The 15,503-nt window shown below is 50.6% G+C and overlaps 1 protein-coding gene across 3 annotated transcripts in view; it reads right to left on the reverse strand.

Annotated features, from left to right (window-relative positions):
• TTC22 (tetratricopeptide repeat domain 22) overlaps positions 1-15,503 on the reverse strand; it is a 29,830-nt gene that overhangs the window by 10,455 nt on the left and 3,872 nt on the right. For 2 of the 3 annotated variants that reach the window (XM_049879356.1, XM_049879355.1), the window contains exons 2-4: positions 2,144-2,199; positions 1,807-1,922; positions 904-1,022 (exon numbers count right to left, since the gene is read on the reverse strand). The exons of the other annotated variant lie outside the window; for it this stretch is intronic. In XM_049879356.1, the coding sequence (XP_049735313.1) occupies positions 904-1,022; positions 1,807-1,922; positions 2,144-2,199 (291 nt within the window). The remainder of the gene's footprint in view (positions 1-903; positions 1,023-1,806; positions 1,923-2,143; positions 2,200-15,503) is intronic. 3 annotated transcript variants of the gene reach the window in all.

Raw genomic sequence — 15,503 nt, forward strand, 5'->3', positions numbered from 1 at the left:
ACTACTCCCTGTCTGCGTGTGCTGCTGCCTCTGAGATGGTGAACTGCAGGGCAGGGGCCCTGTCCATTCCTCCCTGTGCCCTGGAACAAAGTAAGTTCTCAAGGAAGGGCAGAGGAACATTCATGAACTAGAACATGATTTGCTCTGCTCTGATCTAAGATCTTTCAAGAAACTGCTCCTTAATCTCCCCACCAGCAAACACTAAGGGATGTGCCCTGGGTCGGGCACTGTGGTGAATGTACAGGTGAATGAATATCGTAAGCTCCTTGGCTTCCAGGAGAGGCTTCAAAACTGAGCTAAGTATGGAAACCGCCACATATATGAGGTGCCAGTAGTAGGATCTGAACAACACTTTACAGTTGACAGTGTACAGTTTTGTCCACTACCTACTTGGAGTCTCTCAATAACCTACAAGGTAGACAGAACACTAATTAACTAAGAAAACCAGGGCTCAGAGATCTAAGTGACTTGCTTAAAGTCACTCATCCCATAATTATGCAGAGCTGGCAACGGGACCCCAGCTAATCTCGCCTTCTTTCCACTATGCCATTGGGGGTGGGGGAGGGAAGGAACTCAGTGCAGAGGAAACAATGTGAACAAAGGCCTGGTGGGAGAAAGTCTGGGGTTATCTTTTGAAAATGGTGGATGGCTTAGATGAGGAAGCCAGAGAAATGGGCTTGGGCCAGACGGAGTGTGGGGAGGGTCTTAGGCAAAGAGGAACTGTGACATTGTTTTGAATGAAGAAAGGATGGAGAGAAGGCCTGGAGTAAGGGTCCTTCCTGGATGGGGCACACAGTGAGGGATGGCAGCGATTCTGGTAGGGAAGTAGAGGTTCTGGTAGGGAAGGTCGGGGTGTCAGGCTCTTTCCCACTTGGGAGAGTGGGTGTGGTTGGGGGCATGTACCTTGCCAAAGCAATCCAGGGGTTCGGTCCCTGAGTACCCGCAGTCGTGGACACCCATGGGAGTGGTAGAGAAGGTGTCTTTTCTCTCCAGCAGCATCCCGAGGTAGCACCAGGCTAGAGCTAGGATGAGGGGTGGGAAGTGGGTCTTGAGGAAGCAGCAGGATGAGAGGGAAGGGTGCCGCAAGAGGGAGTGGGCCAGGTCCATTCAAGCTGTTAGTCTCCATGAAGAGAAAGGAAGGGATAGTGACGTGAAATCACTGAGGGTGGCCCAGGGACAGAAAGAGACAACGTTGGGAGGAGGGGACATGTGAATGAATGAATGAACACATTTTTAGTGCTTTCCTATCTGTGTTTAACATGTCACTCCAAAAACCAAAACCAAACCCTTTGCCATTGAGTCGATTCTAACGCATAGAGACCCTATAGGACAGAGTAGAACTGCCTCATAGGGTTTTCAAGGAGCAGCTGGTGGATCTGAACTGCCAACCTTTTGGTTAGCAGCCGAACTCAAGGCACCTCATTCATTGAAGGTACAGAGTTCTCTCCTGACTTCAGCTCTTCACCAGCTCTGGTAGTTCTAGTCCCTGTTCTAGCTGTGGGGCTGTGTGAAAAAATTACTCGACTCTTCTCCAACAGAGTCTCCATTTCCCCAGCCATAGAATGGGGGTCATGAGACATACCCAGAAACCTGTGACCATAATGATTTACACCCGGTGCATTCACTTGTTCATTGTGCATGAGCACCTTGGGGGTAGCAAATGAATATGAGACAGAGGGTGAGGGAGAAAGAAAAACCACGCCCAAAAAAGGGAGACAGTACTGGAGGTGGGGATAGCAGGGTAGCGACAGGTACAGGGAGAGCGAGGTAGAGGGTGCTTTCCCACCGCTCCTCACGGGCCCCTACCTCGGTGGTGGGGCTCTGAGGACTTGAGGACTTGACGAAGCAGAGCCAGTGTGCGGTTGAAGGCGGGCAGCCGCTTCTGCTCCTCGCTGCCCAGCTCCAGGGAGATGCCATCTAGCCTGGGGCCGAGAAGGGCACATGGCTGGTCTGTACCCCCTCCCAGCTGCCCCCAGCCTGCTGCGAGCCCCTCCCCAGGCTGATGGCAGGGAGGGGGCCTTGGGAAGTACTTGCCATGGAGATAGGGTCAGCCACCTCTCCCCTCACCCTCAGCCTGGGTTCCAGGCCAAGGTGCAGGCAACATTGCCCCGTTCTTCCCCCAACCACTGCCACCGGGCCTGACCTGATGAAGAGCGTTGCCATGGTGAAGTACCAGCCCCTTTTCTCCTCTATCGGGACCTAAAGAAGCAGAGAACCACCAGGTTACTGTTATTAAGATACTCAGGCCATTGTGCGGATTCCCACATTTTCCCAAATTCCAAGAGGCGGCAAGGACAGTGGGAAGGGCACGGGCTTTGGCTTTAAGCACCCTTGATTACAGTCCTGGCTCTGCCATTGGCTGGCTTGGTGACCATGGGCAAGTCACTTCACTTCTCTGGCCACAGAGGATGTGGGGAGATAAGCAGTGTGGAAGCTCCAAGCAGAGTGCCTGTCACAGAGCAGGTATGAAGCGCCTTTCCTCACCTCCTGTCCTGCTGTCCAGGCTAAGCTCCCCTCCACCTGGCTTCCCACCTATGCTCTCGACCCCCCCCCCCCCGCCCCACTGCACTGGTCACTCTCTCTCTTCCCCGCGGTCCCTCCACCTCTGCGCTGCGAAGCCCTCCCTCAGGCTCTGCCTTTCTGAAAAAGCCCCTTTGGGCATGTTAAGTGAGTCCAGTTCAGCTAAAGCCCAGGACCCCCCTGAACTGTTTTCCCGTTATTATTCTTGCCAACCTTGCCGTGCATTTAGACCAACTTGGGCACCAGATAAAATATTTATGCTCTTATTTATGGGAGTAGCTGCTTCTGCCTCGGGAAGGAATTTTAATGAAAACCAATAAAACCCCCAGTGCATATCAGCAGCTCTGCCTCGGGCTACCGGCCCCTCCCTCCGCCTTCAACTCTGGTCATTAATCTCAAGGCTCAATTCTGTACTCACCCTACCCCCAGCGTGGCCTTCTCAGCTCAGGACCCCTGTCCCTCCACTCCCCACCCCAGCAGCTGGGCTGAACACATTCAGTTCTGCCAGCATTTCTGAGCACCTTTTTTATTGTGTGAGGACTGGAAACCCTGGTGGCTTCGTGGTTAAGGGTTACGGCGAGTTACAGCTGCTAAGCAAAAGGACAGCAGTTCAAATCCAGCAGTGGCTCCCTGGAAACCCTGTGGGGTGGTTCTACTCTGTCCTATATGGTTGCTATGAGTCGGAATTGACTGGATGGCAATGGGTAGTGGTGGTGTGTGGTTGTTATGAGAACTGGAAACCCTGGTAGTGTAATGGTTAAGAACTACGGCTGCTAACCAAAAGGTTAGCAGTTCAAATCCACCGGATGGGCCAGCTCTACTCTGTCCTATAGGGTTGCTATGAGCCGGAATTGACTGGATGGCAACAAGCTTTGGTTTTTATTATGTGAGACCCTATGCCTGTGCTGGGTGCTATGGGGATATGGCAATGAATGGGACCTGCACCCTGACCCAAACTGGCTTATAACCTGGCTGGGCAAACAGACCCAGGCTTAAGTAATAAGACCTGACCAAGTGCCTGCCATGTGCCAGAATCTTGACATCCATCATCTCATTTAATCTCACAACAAACCTACAGGGTAGGTATTATCCCCGTTTTACAGATGAGGTTATTGAGGCTCAGAGAGATAAAGTGACTTGCCCAAGGTCACACAGCTTGCATGTGTCAGAGGTGGGATTCAAACCCTGCTCCCTTCACCAAGCTGGGTTGCCATCAAGTTGATTCCAATTCATGGAGACCCCATGTGTGCAGAGCAGAACTGCTCCGTAGGATTTTTAAGGCTGTGACCTTTTGGAAGCATATCACTAGGCCTATCCTTTGAGACACCTCTGGGAGGGTTCAAACCAACCTTTTGGCTACTAGTTGAGTGCTTAACTGTTTGTGCCACCCAGGGACTCCTGCCAATAACTATAAACCAAATCAAAAAATCCTTTGCTGTTGAGCTGATTCGGACTTACAGCAACTCAATAGGACAGAGTAGAACTGCCCCATAGGGTTTCCAAGGAACAGTTGGTGGACTTGAACTGCTGATCTTTTGGATAGCAGCTGAGCTCTTAACCACTGTGCCACCAGGGCTCCCCAGTAACTACAGAATGAGGCAAAGGGAGATGAAGGCCATGAGAGTGGAGCAGACAAAGTGCAGCCAGAAGCCTGAAGGCCTCGCAGAGGACATGGCATTTAAGGTGGGCCTTGAGGAGTCAGTGGTATATTGGGGGTGGGGGACAACGGGGTTCCAGATGGAGGGTTCAGCTTGAGCAGAGACATGCAGACAGGAACATGCATCTGGGGCATATGCAGGAACTACTGAGGTGGAACATGGCATGTGTGAAGAGGTGTGGTGGGAACTCACACCACTGACAAGGGAAGCTGCTTGCATGCGTGTTGAGGAGTTTGGAGAGATGGAGCTTGTGGGTCAGCCTTCAAAGGAATCGGAGTCTGAGTTCACTGAGTGACTTGACTGTCCGGGTAGGGACTGGAACCCAGGCCTGAGCCAGATGGCCCAGAGGAGCCCCCACCAATCGCATTTCTCAGCCAGTATTCACAGAGTATCTCCTCTGTGTGGCCCTGGCTGGGCAAAAGGGACAGGACAGATATAAGGCAGGTCCCACTCTTAGTGGCTCCTGGAGATACAATTACAGCAGAAGGAACCCAGGGCCTATGGGAGCCCAGAGGAGGTGTCTTACCCAACCCAGGAGTGTTCCCATGGCTCCCCAAAAGAGGCAGTGCTGGGTGGGAGGGTCCTGGACGGGTAGGAAGCAGGTGGACAGTGTGGGAAAAGGCATTCCAGACAGAGCACATATCATATGCAAAAGCTCAGAGATGAGTGAGCACAGTGTGTTGGGATCCGTGCCTGGAGTATGGGTTGTAAGGGACGGGGGGGATGAGCCAGCAGGGGCAGATCAGCAGGAGCCCCTGAGTGCCAGCTCAGTACCTGTACCACATGTGCAGGCAATAGGGAGCCATGGAAGGAGTTAGAGCTGGGGAGTGCCAAGAGCTGATGTTTGTTTTTACATTCATATCATCTTGAAGGGGTAATTCTGTGGGAATTTGTGTATTGAGGCTTTAGCTGGGAAGAGGGTTGTCTGGAGGGAAGAAGGGAGGTCCCAAAGATTAAAGGGCATCCTTGAGAAGTGGGGAACATTATTTGCCAAAGCAAAAGGCTAGGATGGGATACCTGCTTTACCTACACAAGACCTGGGTTGTAGGAAGGGGACTTGGATTTATGGAGCACCGACTGTGGGCCCAGCTGGCTAAAGACCTCAACATAATGTTAAAGCTTGACCCTGTGAGGGACCAAAGGCATGCGGTGCCTCACGCTCTCTGGCTGTGTTATGAATGATCTCATGACCCATGGCCCTGTGCCTGCTTTGTGGTTGACTGAACTGAGTCACGGGGGGGTGGGGGGGGTGGGGAGGGGAGAACCAGAACCTCCTTTCCCATTTATGCTCTTGACCAGGAGGTGTAGTCCCAACTGGGAGCCGGTTTAGGAGATGCTGGAGGTTGTAATGGAAACCCTGGTGGTGTAGAGGCTAAGTGCTACAGCTGCTGATGGAAGGGTTGGTGGTTCGAATCCACCAGGCACTTCTTGGAAACTCTATGGGGCAGTTCTACTCTGTCCTATAGGGTCGCTATGAGTTGGAATTGACTCGATGGCAACAGGTTGTTTTTTTTTTTTTTTTTTTGGTTTGGGGGTTGTTATGCAAAGACCAGAGGCTCTAGTGTCCAATAGGCCTAGCCAGATGAGGAGGGTGACCCTGGGGGAGTGAGTGACCCCTCAGAGGCTGTGTTCTTATCTGCAAAGGGGCATGGCCGTACTGGCCTCGCAGGAGTTGTGAGGGCAGCGCGCGCTCTGGGTATGTGCTCCACACGTTGGTCCTTTTCTCCTAGTTTGGGTTAGAGCTAAGTGAGGTTAGGGGTGTCTCAGGGCCGGCTTTGTCCACCCACGACCTGAGATATTTCAGTTCCCTGTGGAGCAATGAGGTCTCAGGCCCTGGAGTCCCCACTCTTCACTCCCGTAGGGTTCTGGGCACCTTTCTCACCTCCATGGGTCTCCTGTATTGGAGAGTAATGTGTTGTCCTCAAGGCTCTCCCTGGTTCTGCAGAGTTCACAGCCACTCTCATTTTGTACTCAGGCTGTGAGAAATGAAATCACGTGCCCCAAATCACACAACTGGTACAAGACAGAGCTGAAGTGTAAACTCAGGCCTTTGTGGTCCTAACCTAGCCCCAAGCCTTGGCACAACATTCAGCTATCTTGATCAATCTCATTATATATCTGAGGACACGAAGACTGTAAAGGTGAAGTGACTTACCCAAGGTCATACACTAGTTAGCATCAGGGCTTAATACCAGGTCGTTTCACAAACGCTGTGCTCACTGTTCACTATCCTTTGATTCCTCAAACGCCTGGTTACAGTTTGCACTAAGCAAACAATACTACCACCTGGTGGCAGTATGCCTGAATTGCAGGAACAACTCCTAAGCGTTAACTCTCCTTCTCACCTTGAAGACTAAAATTGCATTTTTTAAAAAGTAGCTGAGTGGCACCTGTTTAACCAATCCCAGATATAATTCCTCATCAAATCCTGCGTAAGAGTAAAATTTGCAGGAGGGCTTATGGGGTTGCCAGTGAAGTCGGTAGAGATGAAATGGAGTTAATAGTATAAACAGATCTAGTCCAAGGCCTCATAGTGCCTGGGCATTACTCCTCTATCCCTGTGATGAAGCTGCTGGAGGCTGTGTAATCTGGCCCTAACATGGGCTGTGTCTTTAAAATCCTTCTGGTTGTAACTGAAGCAGCAGCTGAAGCTGTTACCAGGGGCAACCTGGCAAGCCACAGTGCGTTAAATTAAATTAAACAGGCCTCTAACTGCCCCCTCCCCTCCTGTAGAAGGGAGGGGGCTGTTCCACCTCTCTCCTGGAGAATAAAGTTGCTGTGAAACCTCTTACGACTGCAAGGAATTCAGTTACAGAGTTTATGGCTCCCATGGGCAAGATGCTTGAAGGCAGCCTGGGAGGAGGAGGCTCAAAAGGCTTCTGCCAGGAGAAGAGGCAGGACTCTGGCTCTGGGCAGGGCTGCCCACCATTTCTGTTGTTTAATCTTCATCACAACCCCGTTAGCTGGGGGATTCCAGGTCTAGGAGAGAGGCTGAATGCCTTGTGAGTTAGGCTACTGTTCTGTGGCAGATAGTGGGAGGAAACTGGGGCAGGCCCAGTAACCAGTGCGGACCCTCAGTGAAATCCACAGTCCCTGATATGAGATGACGGTGAGAGTGAGGGGAGACCTTAGGCCAGTGGCTCTCAGAATATGTCCCAACCCCCTGAGGCCCTTGCCGTTAGTTCCCTCATTATAGAGATGGGGAAACTGAGGCTCAAAGAAGTAAAGAGGCTTGCCTACTTAACCGGATTATTTGAAGCCAGGTCACTCTGACGTTGAGTTCATGTTCTTCCCACAGCTAATGGCAAGGAGCTAGTGCTTGTTCAGCATTTACCATTTACAAAGTGCTTTCGCATAGATGCTGTTTGATCCTCAGAACATCCTGTGAGGAATGTGAAATGGGTATCATCACCCTCTTTGTACAGATGGGAAAACAGGTGAGATGATGTCCTGAAAGTCACGTGGCCAGTGTGACAGCCTGGACTGAAATCTGGAAGTGGTGCTCTTTCAGCCATACTAATAACAGTAATTATCACTGAGCACTTATTATGTACCATGCCCACAGTTTACACTTGTTAACCCGTCTGACCTTCTAAATAACACTGTGAGATAGAGACTATTATTATCCCAGCTTTACAGATAAGAAAACTGTGACAGAGAGGGGTTAGTAAACATGCCTCGAGTAACACAGCTAGAAAGCAGTAAGGGCTGGGGATCCAATAGCTTAGCTTCAGAGTCCCTGCTCCTAACCATGCTAGATCAGTGGTTCTCAAAGTTGGTCCCAAGACCAGCGGTGTCAGCATCACCTGGGAACCTGAGAGAAATGCTCATTCTTGACCCACTGAATCAGAAACTTTGGGGGTGGGGTCCAACAATCTGTGTTGACCAGGCCCTCTAGAGCACACTCTAGTAGTTTACAGACCACTGCACTAGACTCCCCTGCACCACACTGCTGAGAGAGGGGTAAAAAGGGGCGAGTAGATGAATCTCTTTTTAAATAAGTGAAAGTATCAGAAATCGTGATCCTTAGGTAAGCCTGAAGATTTGAGTTCTTACAGCCGGATGGGTAAGTGACAGAAGTTGGTGATCTAGCAGACCCCACAGATGATGCTAGGCTCAGGACAAGCCATTACAGGAGTAGGTATGTGTTAACTTGGGCAGGTACAAGAGCAGATCTTGACTATTCCATTTATTTTAGAAGGTGGCCCTCAAAGATGGAAATATGGTAGGTGAGGGGACTTGGCTATTTTAAGGGATTTCAACAGAAGATCTTTTAATATACCAGTGGTTTACAAATCTGTGTAGGTCCCTGGGTGGCACACATGGTTTGTGCTCAACTACTTACCTAAAGATTGGCGGTTTGAATCTACCCAGTGGCACCGCAGAAGAAAGGCCTGGCAATCTGCTTCCCTAAAGATTACAGCCAAGAAAACCCTAAGGAGCAGTTCTACTCTGTAACACATGGGGTCGCAATGAGTCCGAATTGATCTGACGACAACAGGATTTTTTTTTTTTTTTGTCTTACAAATCTACACACATCTGAATAGGCTATCACAGAGACCTTGGTTCTTAAGAAACATATTTGCCTTATGGTTTGAACTTTGTCCCTGCTGACAGGTGTACCCTAAATTCTGAGTCAGTTCTTGAGAGCTGACTAACTCCCTTACGGAAAGGGATGACAAAGAGGAAAGAGAAGGAACATTTCTGAAGCATCGATTATCCACATTACGGCACTGAATTCTCACAGCAGCCTCAGAAGGAGCACTGTGCCTTTTTCCTTTTACAGGCCAGGAAACAGATTAAAAAAAAAAAAAAAAAAGCCACTGGCCCAGCCCCACAGCCTAGGGAAGAAGTGCCAGGATTCAAGTCCAGATCTGTCTCCTTCCAACGCCCCTGTTCTTTCCACCTCATCACGCTTGCCCCCGTGAAGGCTGATGCTGCAGAAATAAAAGTCGCACGGTGACAGGCCTCAGGGAATATGCTCTTCCTGAACAACTGGAATGTCCTCTGTGATGACACAGCATACAGCCCCCACCCCACCCCCTGGCACCTGCCGTGTCACCTATGGGGGCATCACAGAAAGGACCAGGGAAGGGGGGTCTCCTCCCCACATCCAGTGGTCGAGTGTTGATGTTCTCAACACTCCTGTTTTGCCAGGTGTGGAGAGTGCACAGTGGGATAGGATTGGAGTCCCACCCTGCCTCTAACTCCCCGAAGGGTTCTGAAAAGGCCACTTCCCTGTCTGGGTCTCAAGCTTCTGCATCCATAAGCGGGACAACCCCACTAGGCCTGTCTGTGTCACAGGTGTGTTAGCAGGGCTGTTAAAAAAAAAAAACAAAACCATTGCCATCAAGTCAAGTCCAACTCATGGCAACCTTATGTGTTACAGAGTAGAACTGCCCCATTGCCAGGCCCTTCTTCTGTGGCACCCCTGGGTGGGTTCCAACGGCCAACCTTTGGGTTAGTAGTCGAGTGCAAGCCTCATCATTCCAGGAACCCTAAATGCAACCGGGGAGGGGGGCGGTGTTAAGCTGCAGAATTAACTATTTGATCCTATCTCGGGTACCCTGGATGATTCCGTGGGGATTTTAAGCTTCGAGCAGGTGAACTGCAGCTCCCAGTTGTCACCCCTTTTCTGGTTCTACTCTAGGCGCGGGCCCTGTGGGTGATCCTAGCTTTGGGTTGGTTTCCTGGACTTGCTGCCTCCAGGCCAACCTGAGCCACTTTTCTAGTCCACTGTCCCTAGAGAAAAGGGCCGTCTTTGTCTAGTCCTGGGTTCAAATCCAACTTGACTGCCAGTAGAGGCCGGGTGGGTCTGAGGAAGTCTCTTGCCCTCTGAACTTGCTCAGCTCCTCCGGCGGGTCCCTGCTGTGCTGTACCCTCAACTTGTTGTTGTTGGGTGTTGTCCAGTTGATTTTTAACTGATAGCAGTGACAGAGTAGGACTGCCCCACTGGGTTTTCTAGGCTGTAATCTTTACAAGAGCAGATCGCCAGGTCTTTTCTCCCACAGAGCCGCTAGTCTCCCACGGAGCCAGCCTTTCGGTCCGCAGTTGAGCACTTAACCGTTGCATCACTAGGGCTCCTGTCCTCAACCTACACAATCTTTTCTCCTGTAAAAGTGGTAGCGGCAGATGATGCTAAAGGCAGATTTGGCTCTGGGGTTCTGTATCTATGAGAAGAGGAGGCCCAATTCTCAAACTCGCAAGGTAAGTATGAGAGAGAAGCCAGCAGCAAACTCCTAAAACAGAAGGCACTGATTTGCAAAGTGTGGGTGACCCCAAGGCCACCAGTAAGCAATGGAGCCACAGCCTCTGGAAAGCTGTCCCTCAGCCTGGGCTTTGATGTCCCACAGTCCTGAGTTCAGTTCCTATTAGGCACTCAATGATTGTGTGCCCTTGGGCTCTCTGAACCTCAATTTTGCTCATCTGTAAAATAGGGCTAACATCACTTCTGACTTTCCAGCATTTCTGTGAGGGTCAAATAAAATAATCTATGAAAAGTGCATGTGTGCATTGTACCTGACTTATCACTCAGCTTCATTCATTTCCTTTTCTAGTTGAAACAAGTCAAACCACTTGGATTTGGGCTGTGTGTATGTGTGTGTGAGGCACAAACAACCTGCACTCAGCTACTAACCAAAAGGTTGGTGGTTTGAACCCACCCTTCGGTGCCACAGGGATCTGCTTCCAAAAAGATTATAGCCAAGAAAACCCTATAGGACATTTCTACTCTGAAACACATGGGGTCACCATGAGTCGGAACTGATTCAAAAGCAGCAGGTTTTTTGGGGGGTGGGGGGCATTTGTATTTGCAAGTACCACGGGAGGAAAAATCCACTCATGCTCTCAAAAAGTTTGCAGTTAAGTTTCTAGATCACTTCTGTCCTCAACAGTCACCCTGAGATTTCCCGCCTCCATGTGCTTGTTTACGTGTTTCCTTCTGCCGGGAGGATTGTTCCTTCCTTCACTTCTCTGCTGTTCAAATGCCTTCTTGTCCCTGAAATCACCTTGGGCACCACCTTCATCTAGCCCCTCATTCGACAGGAAGAATCAAGACCTAGAGAGGGGAGGTGACCCACTCATGTCCCAGTGAGGCAGGAGCATGGCTAGGACCGGAACCCAAATCCTGGCTCCTGACTCTGAGTGGGGTCTCCCCAATGTCATCACTCTTTTCCCCAGGCTGGTTGTGGGCTAGGGTGAAGGGAGACAGCCGAAAGGAGCAGGAGGGGATGAGAGAGATGGGGTGGTGGTGGGGAAACACTCAGAAGGAGTACCCTGGGGTCCCCTGCATGCTTGGCCTCCTGACCAGGGGGTGAGGATGAGAATGGCCGGGTCTATGGATATTCACTGGGGCTGGGCCTTCCCTGTGACCATAGCTACTCCCCCAGAAACCCTGCCAGGTTGGTACCACCATCCCCATTTCATGGAGGAAGATATGGACACTTTGAGAGGTTAAACAGCTTGCCTGGGTCATGCAGCTCATGAGGGCTGCAGCCTCCCACCCTCAGGCTCTGACCACGGCCACACCGAGTGCATCTGCACTGCACAGTGTAACCCAGTCATCAGAACCTCAGTGCAGTTCTGCTTCTGGGAGAGAGGAGGAGAGAGCAAGAAAGGAAGATGGAGGAAGAAAGAGGGGGCATGTGGGAGGCCAAAGAGCTGTAGGAAGGGCAGCTCCTTGAGAGCAGGGTGTCCCCAGTCCCCTGAAGCCGGCCTCCCCGGTGGTGGCAGTGCTCTGTGTGTGTGTCAGGGACCCTGGGCTGGCTGGCTGGCCATGCCCTGCAGCCCTTCCTGCCTGGCTCCCCCACCCTTCTGGGCGCGGCCATCTGTCGGAATGCCCACGCCTTTGTTTGTGAGGCTCCTGCCTGGCCTGCCAGCACTGCCTCCTCCCTGCCTGCCCCAGCTGGCCAGGTGAGATCCCAACAGATCCGCAGGGTGCACCGGGTCACCTTGGACAAGCTGCTGTACCCTCCCTGAGCCTCAGTTACTTCCTCTGTGAGATGAGGATCACAATCCCCAGTATGTCTGTGAGATTTCAAGAAAGGTCAAGTGTACTGACAAAGTTCTGAGCTCAGTGCCTGGCGCTCAGGTGTGGGATAAATGGCACCCGTTGTGGTGCTGGTTCTTGTCTCCCAGGGCCTGCTCTGGCCATGAGCAGTGGTGAAGGACCTAAGTGTGTGCATGTACCTGTGTGTGTGGGTGTATGTGTGTGTGGTAAGCTATCAATTTTGGGGGAAAAGAGGAGGAAAATCAAACAACCAAGTTGTCTTAGGACAGAGATTATTTGTGTAGAGAAATGTGAGTTCAAGATGTTGTCGTTGGGGATTGTTAAGTTTATTTGGACTCATAGCGACACCGTGTGTTACAGAGTAGAACTGCCCCATAGGGTTTTTTTGGCTGTAATCTTTACGGAAGCAGACTGCCAGGTCTTTACAAAAAAAAAAAATAGAGGCTTCAAGACTTAAAATTCAATTATTCAACCAAATTAAACAGTGGCCCCAACCCAGTGCTAGTAAACACTGGGTGTGTATGGGGGGGGTGTGGGGGGGCAGGGGAGATAGAGGCCCAAGACAGAGGGTTCACTCTCTAGGGGGTGAGAGAGAAGTTGCTTTGAGCTAAGCCAGAGACTGGGAATGGCTCTGTTACAGAGCAACTAAGCACCGTGTAGGGGTGCGGGGAGGAGGACTAACTATACTGAGCCCCGACCACGAGCAGTGCCCTGCCTGGTGCCTTTCTTGTCCTCTCACTGAATCCTCACAGCAAAGCTGTGAGATAGATGTCAGAACCCCATTTTATAGATGAGAATATTGAGGCTCAGAGAAGTGAAGTGACTTGCCTGCAGCCATCTGATGAGGAAGGTGGAATTTGAACCTATCTGTCTTCTAAAGTTTATGCTCTTAACGCCCATTAAACCGTGAGATTTGCCACCAAGAGTCTGTGTGTGTGTGTCTGTGTCTGTGTCTGTGTCTGTGTGTGTGTAGGAGGTAATGAGGGGAATGGCAGATTAAAACACTCCTCAACTTCACATTTTTGTAATTTAAGAAAGAGAAAGGGGAGGGAATGAAAAGCAGAGGAAGGGAGTCACAAAGACTCACACAACCATGCACAAACACTACTTATTTTTGGATTGTGGGCTGAATTATTAACTTTTATAATATTTTCTTTTGTCATTTTAGTTAGCAGATGAGCAGGTCTTCCTGGCTCTCCAGCAGCTCTTTATCCTTTGAGCTCCAGAGGCTCTTCCCTGCCCAGGGCAGTTGCAGCCCCCATGAGGATGGAAGATCTCGTGGAGCTGCAACACAGGTGGCGTCAGAACATGGCTGGTTTCCAGCCGTGCTCCTGTTGGTGGAGATCCTCTCAATCAGGGGTCCCATAACTCCTGCTCTCTTGTCCCAGCCCCTCCTCCCTGGCCCTGCCTCCAACTCCACCTCTGTTCTATTCCTCCCAACTACTGACCTAAAGTTTGATGGTCTGAACCCATCCAGAGGCGCCTTAGAAGACGTGCCTGCATCTCACAAGCCTTGCATACTCTATGGAGCAGTTCTACTCTGCACACATGGGGTCACCACGGATTGGAACAGACTTGATGGCAATGAGTTTACTGTCCACAGTACGCACTTTCATTGTCAGCCTCTGGGGCCCTGTTTTTGGTTCAGAAAAATTATGATTTCTGGGCCCATGGCACTTAGAGACGATCATCACACTACATGGGTCATGTAGTGAATACCTGCGACCTAGGCCAGTTGTAGACACATCTCTGGTCTGTCCCTTTGTCTCCTGTTCCCAGAGGAGGGGCTCAGGCAAGACCAGTTAATGAAGGAACACATTTTTGCTTCTCCCTTTGTCCCCGGCCTTTGTAAAGGCAGAAATTTCTTAACGACAGGGCCTGGCACACAGTAAGTGTTCGATTAATGTTAAGATGCTAAGTTAATGGCTCTCAGACATGCCCAGAATTTATCAGCTTATGGGCACTTTTACCCCATCATTCGATTGGATAGCCCTAGTAAACTTGAGGCAGCTATTATTATTATTATTTAATGTTTATGAAGCAGACACTCAGACCCAGAGACGAAAAGTGACTTGTCCAAAGTCACACAGCAAAATAATAACAGAACTCCAGCCCAAGCCCCTTGACTTTAGCTATAATGAAGTCGTCGTCATTGTCTTGATTGTGACTACTGTTTCTTCAGCACCAGCTTTGTGCCGGGTATTTTAGAAAGGCAAAATCTCATCTCTAATCATCATGATAATTATGTGAAGTAGAAATTCTCACCCCCTGTTTTTCAGATGATCAATCCCCAACTTTCTCCTGGGGTTTATGTGTGGGACTGACCACAGCTGCTCTGTCCAGACCAGGGAGCTGAGTCAGGCCCAAGGACACAGCACAGAGAGCTGTCAAGTCCCAACACCTGAACCCATCAGCTCCTTCCCTGGGGCATCGGGCTGTGTCCTGCTCAGCACTTTTTCAGCTGGGCGTTCACTCACTGGGCACCACCCACTGTGGCTGTGCTGAATGGTGGCAGGGAAGGAGCTGGCCACTTTCGGGTCCTCACCCCTAAAGCTCTGCTTCCCTCCTCACCTCCTCCAAAAAGCCTTCTCCAGGGAATATCCTCCTGAACGCAGGAAGGGACCTTGGAGACCATACAGTCTACCCTCCCATCCCCATTTCACTAACAGGGAACCACATCCCAGAAGAGAAGGCCCACAGCGAGTCAGTTGCAGCTGGGATAAGAGCTCCATCTTCCTGGCTCCTAGCCCAGGGCTCTTTAGGCCCCCTCTGCAGCTGTGACCACATTCAGCACATATAATGCCAACGGTGCCTTCAGCTGAGGGCAGTCTAGCATTCAGGGCTATAAGCCCTGGATTTAGAACAAGAGACCTAGGTCCCTGTTGGTCCACATGACGGCAACATCGACACACAGCTTGGGGGTGGAGGAGACACTCCCAGGCTGTACTGAGGAGGATCTCACTTCCAGGGATAGGCAGGGCTGGATTCTGATCCTGCTCATCTCTGTGCAGGCGCTATTCTAGGTGCTTTACAAATATTAAATTTTAATGATAACAACAAGGAGCCCTGGTGGCACAATGGTTACGGGCTCGGCTGCTAACCTAAAGGTCTGCAGTTCAAACCCACTCAGCTGCTCCATGAGAGGAAGACATGGTGATGTGCTCCCATAAAGATTACAGCCTAGAAAACTCTATGGAGCAGTTCTATTCTGTCACATGGGGTCGCCATGAGTCAAAAATCAACTCAACGGCACCTGACAACAATTAAAATCCAAAACCAAGTCCGTTACCATTGAGCTGTTTCTGACTTGCAGCAAC

The sequence above is a fragment of the Elephas maximus genome, chromosome 3, assembly GCF_024166365.1.
Source record: "Elephas maximus indicus isolate mEleMax1 chromosome 3, mEleMax1 primary haplotype, whole genome shotgun sequence".
Lineage (NCBI taxonomy): Eukaryota > Metazoa > Chordata > Mammalia > Proboscidea > Elephantidae > Elephas > Elephas maximus.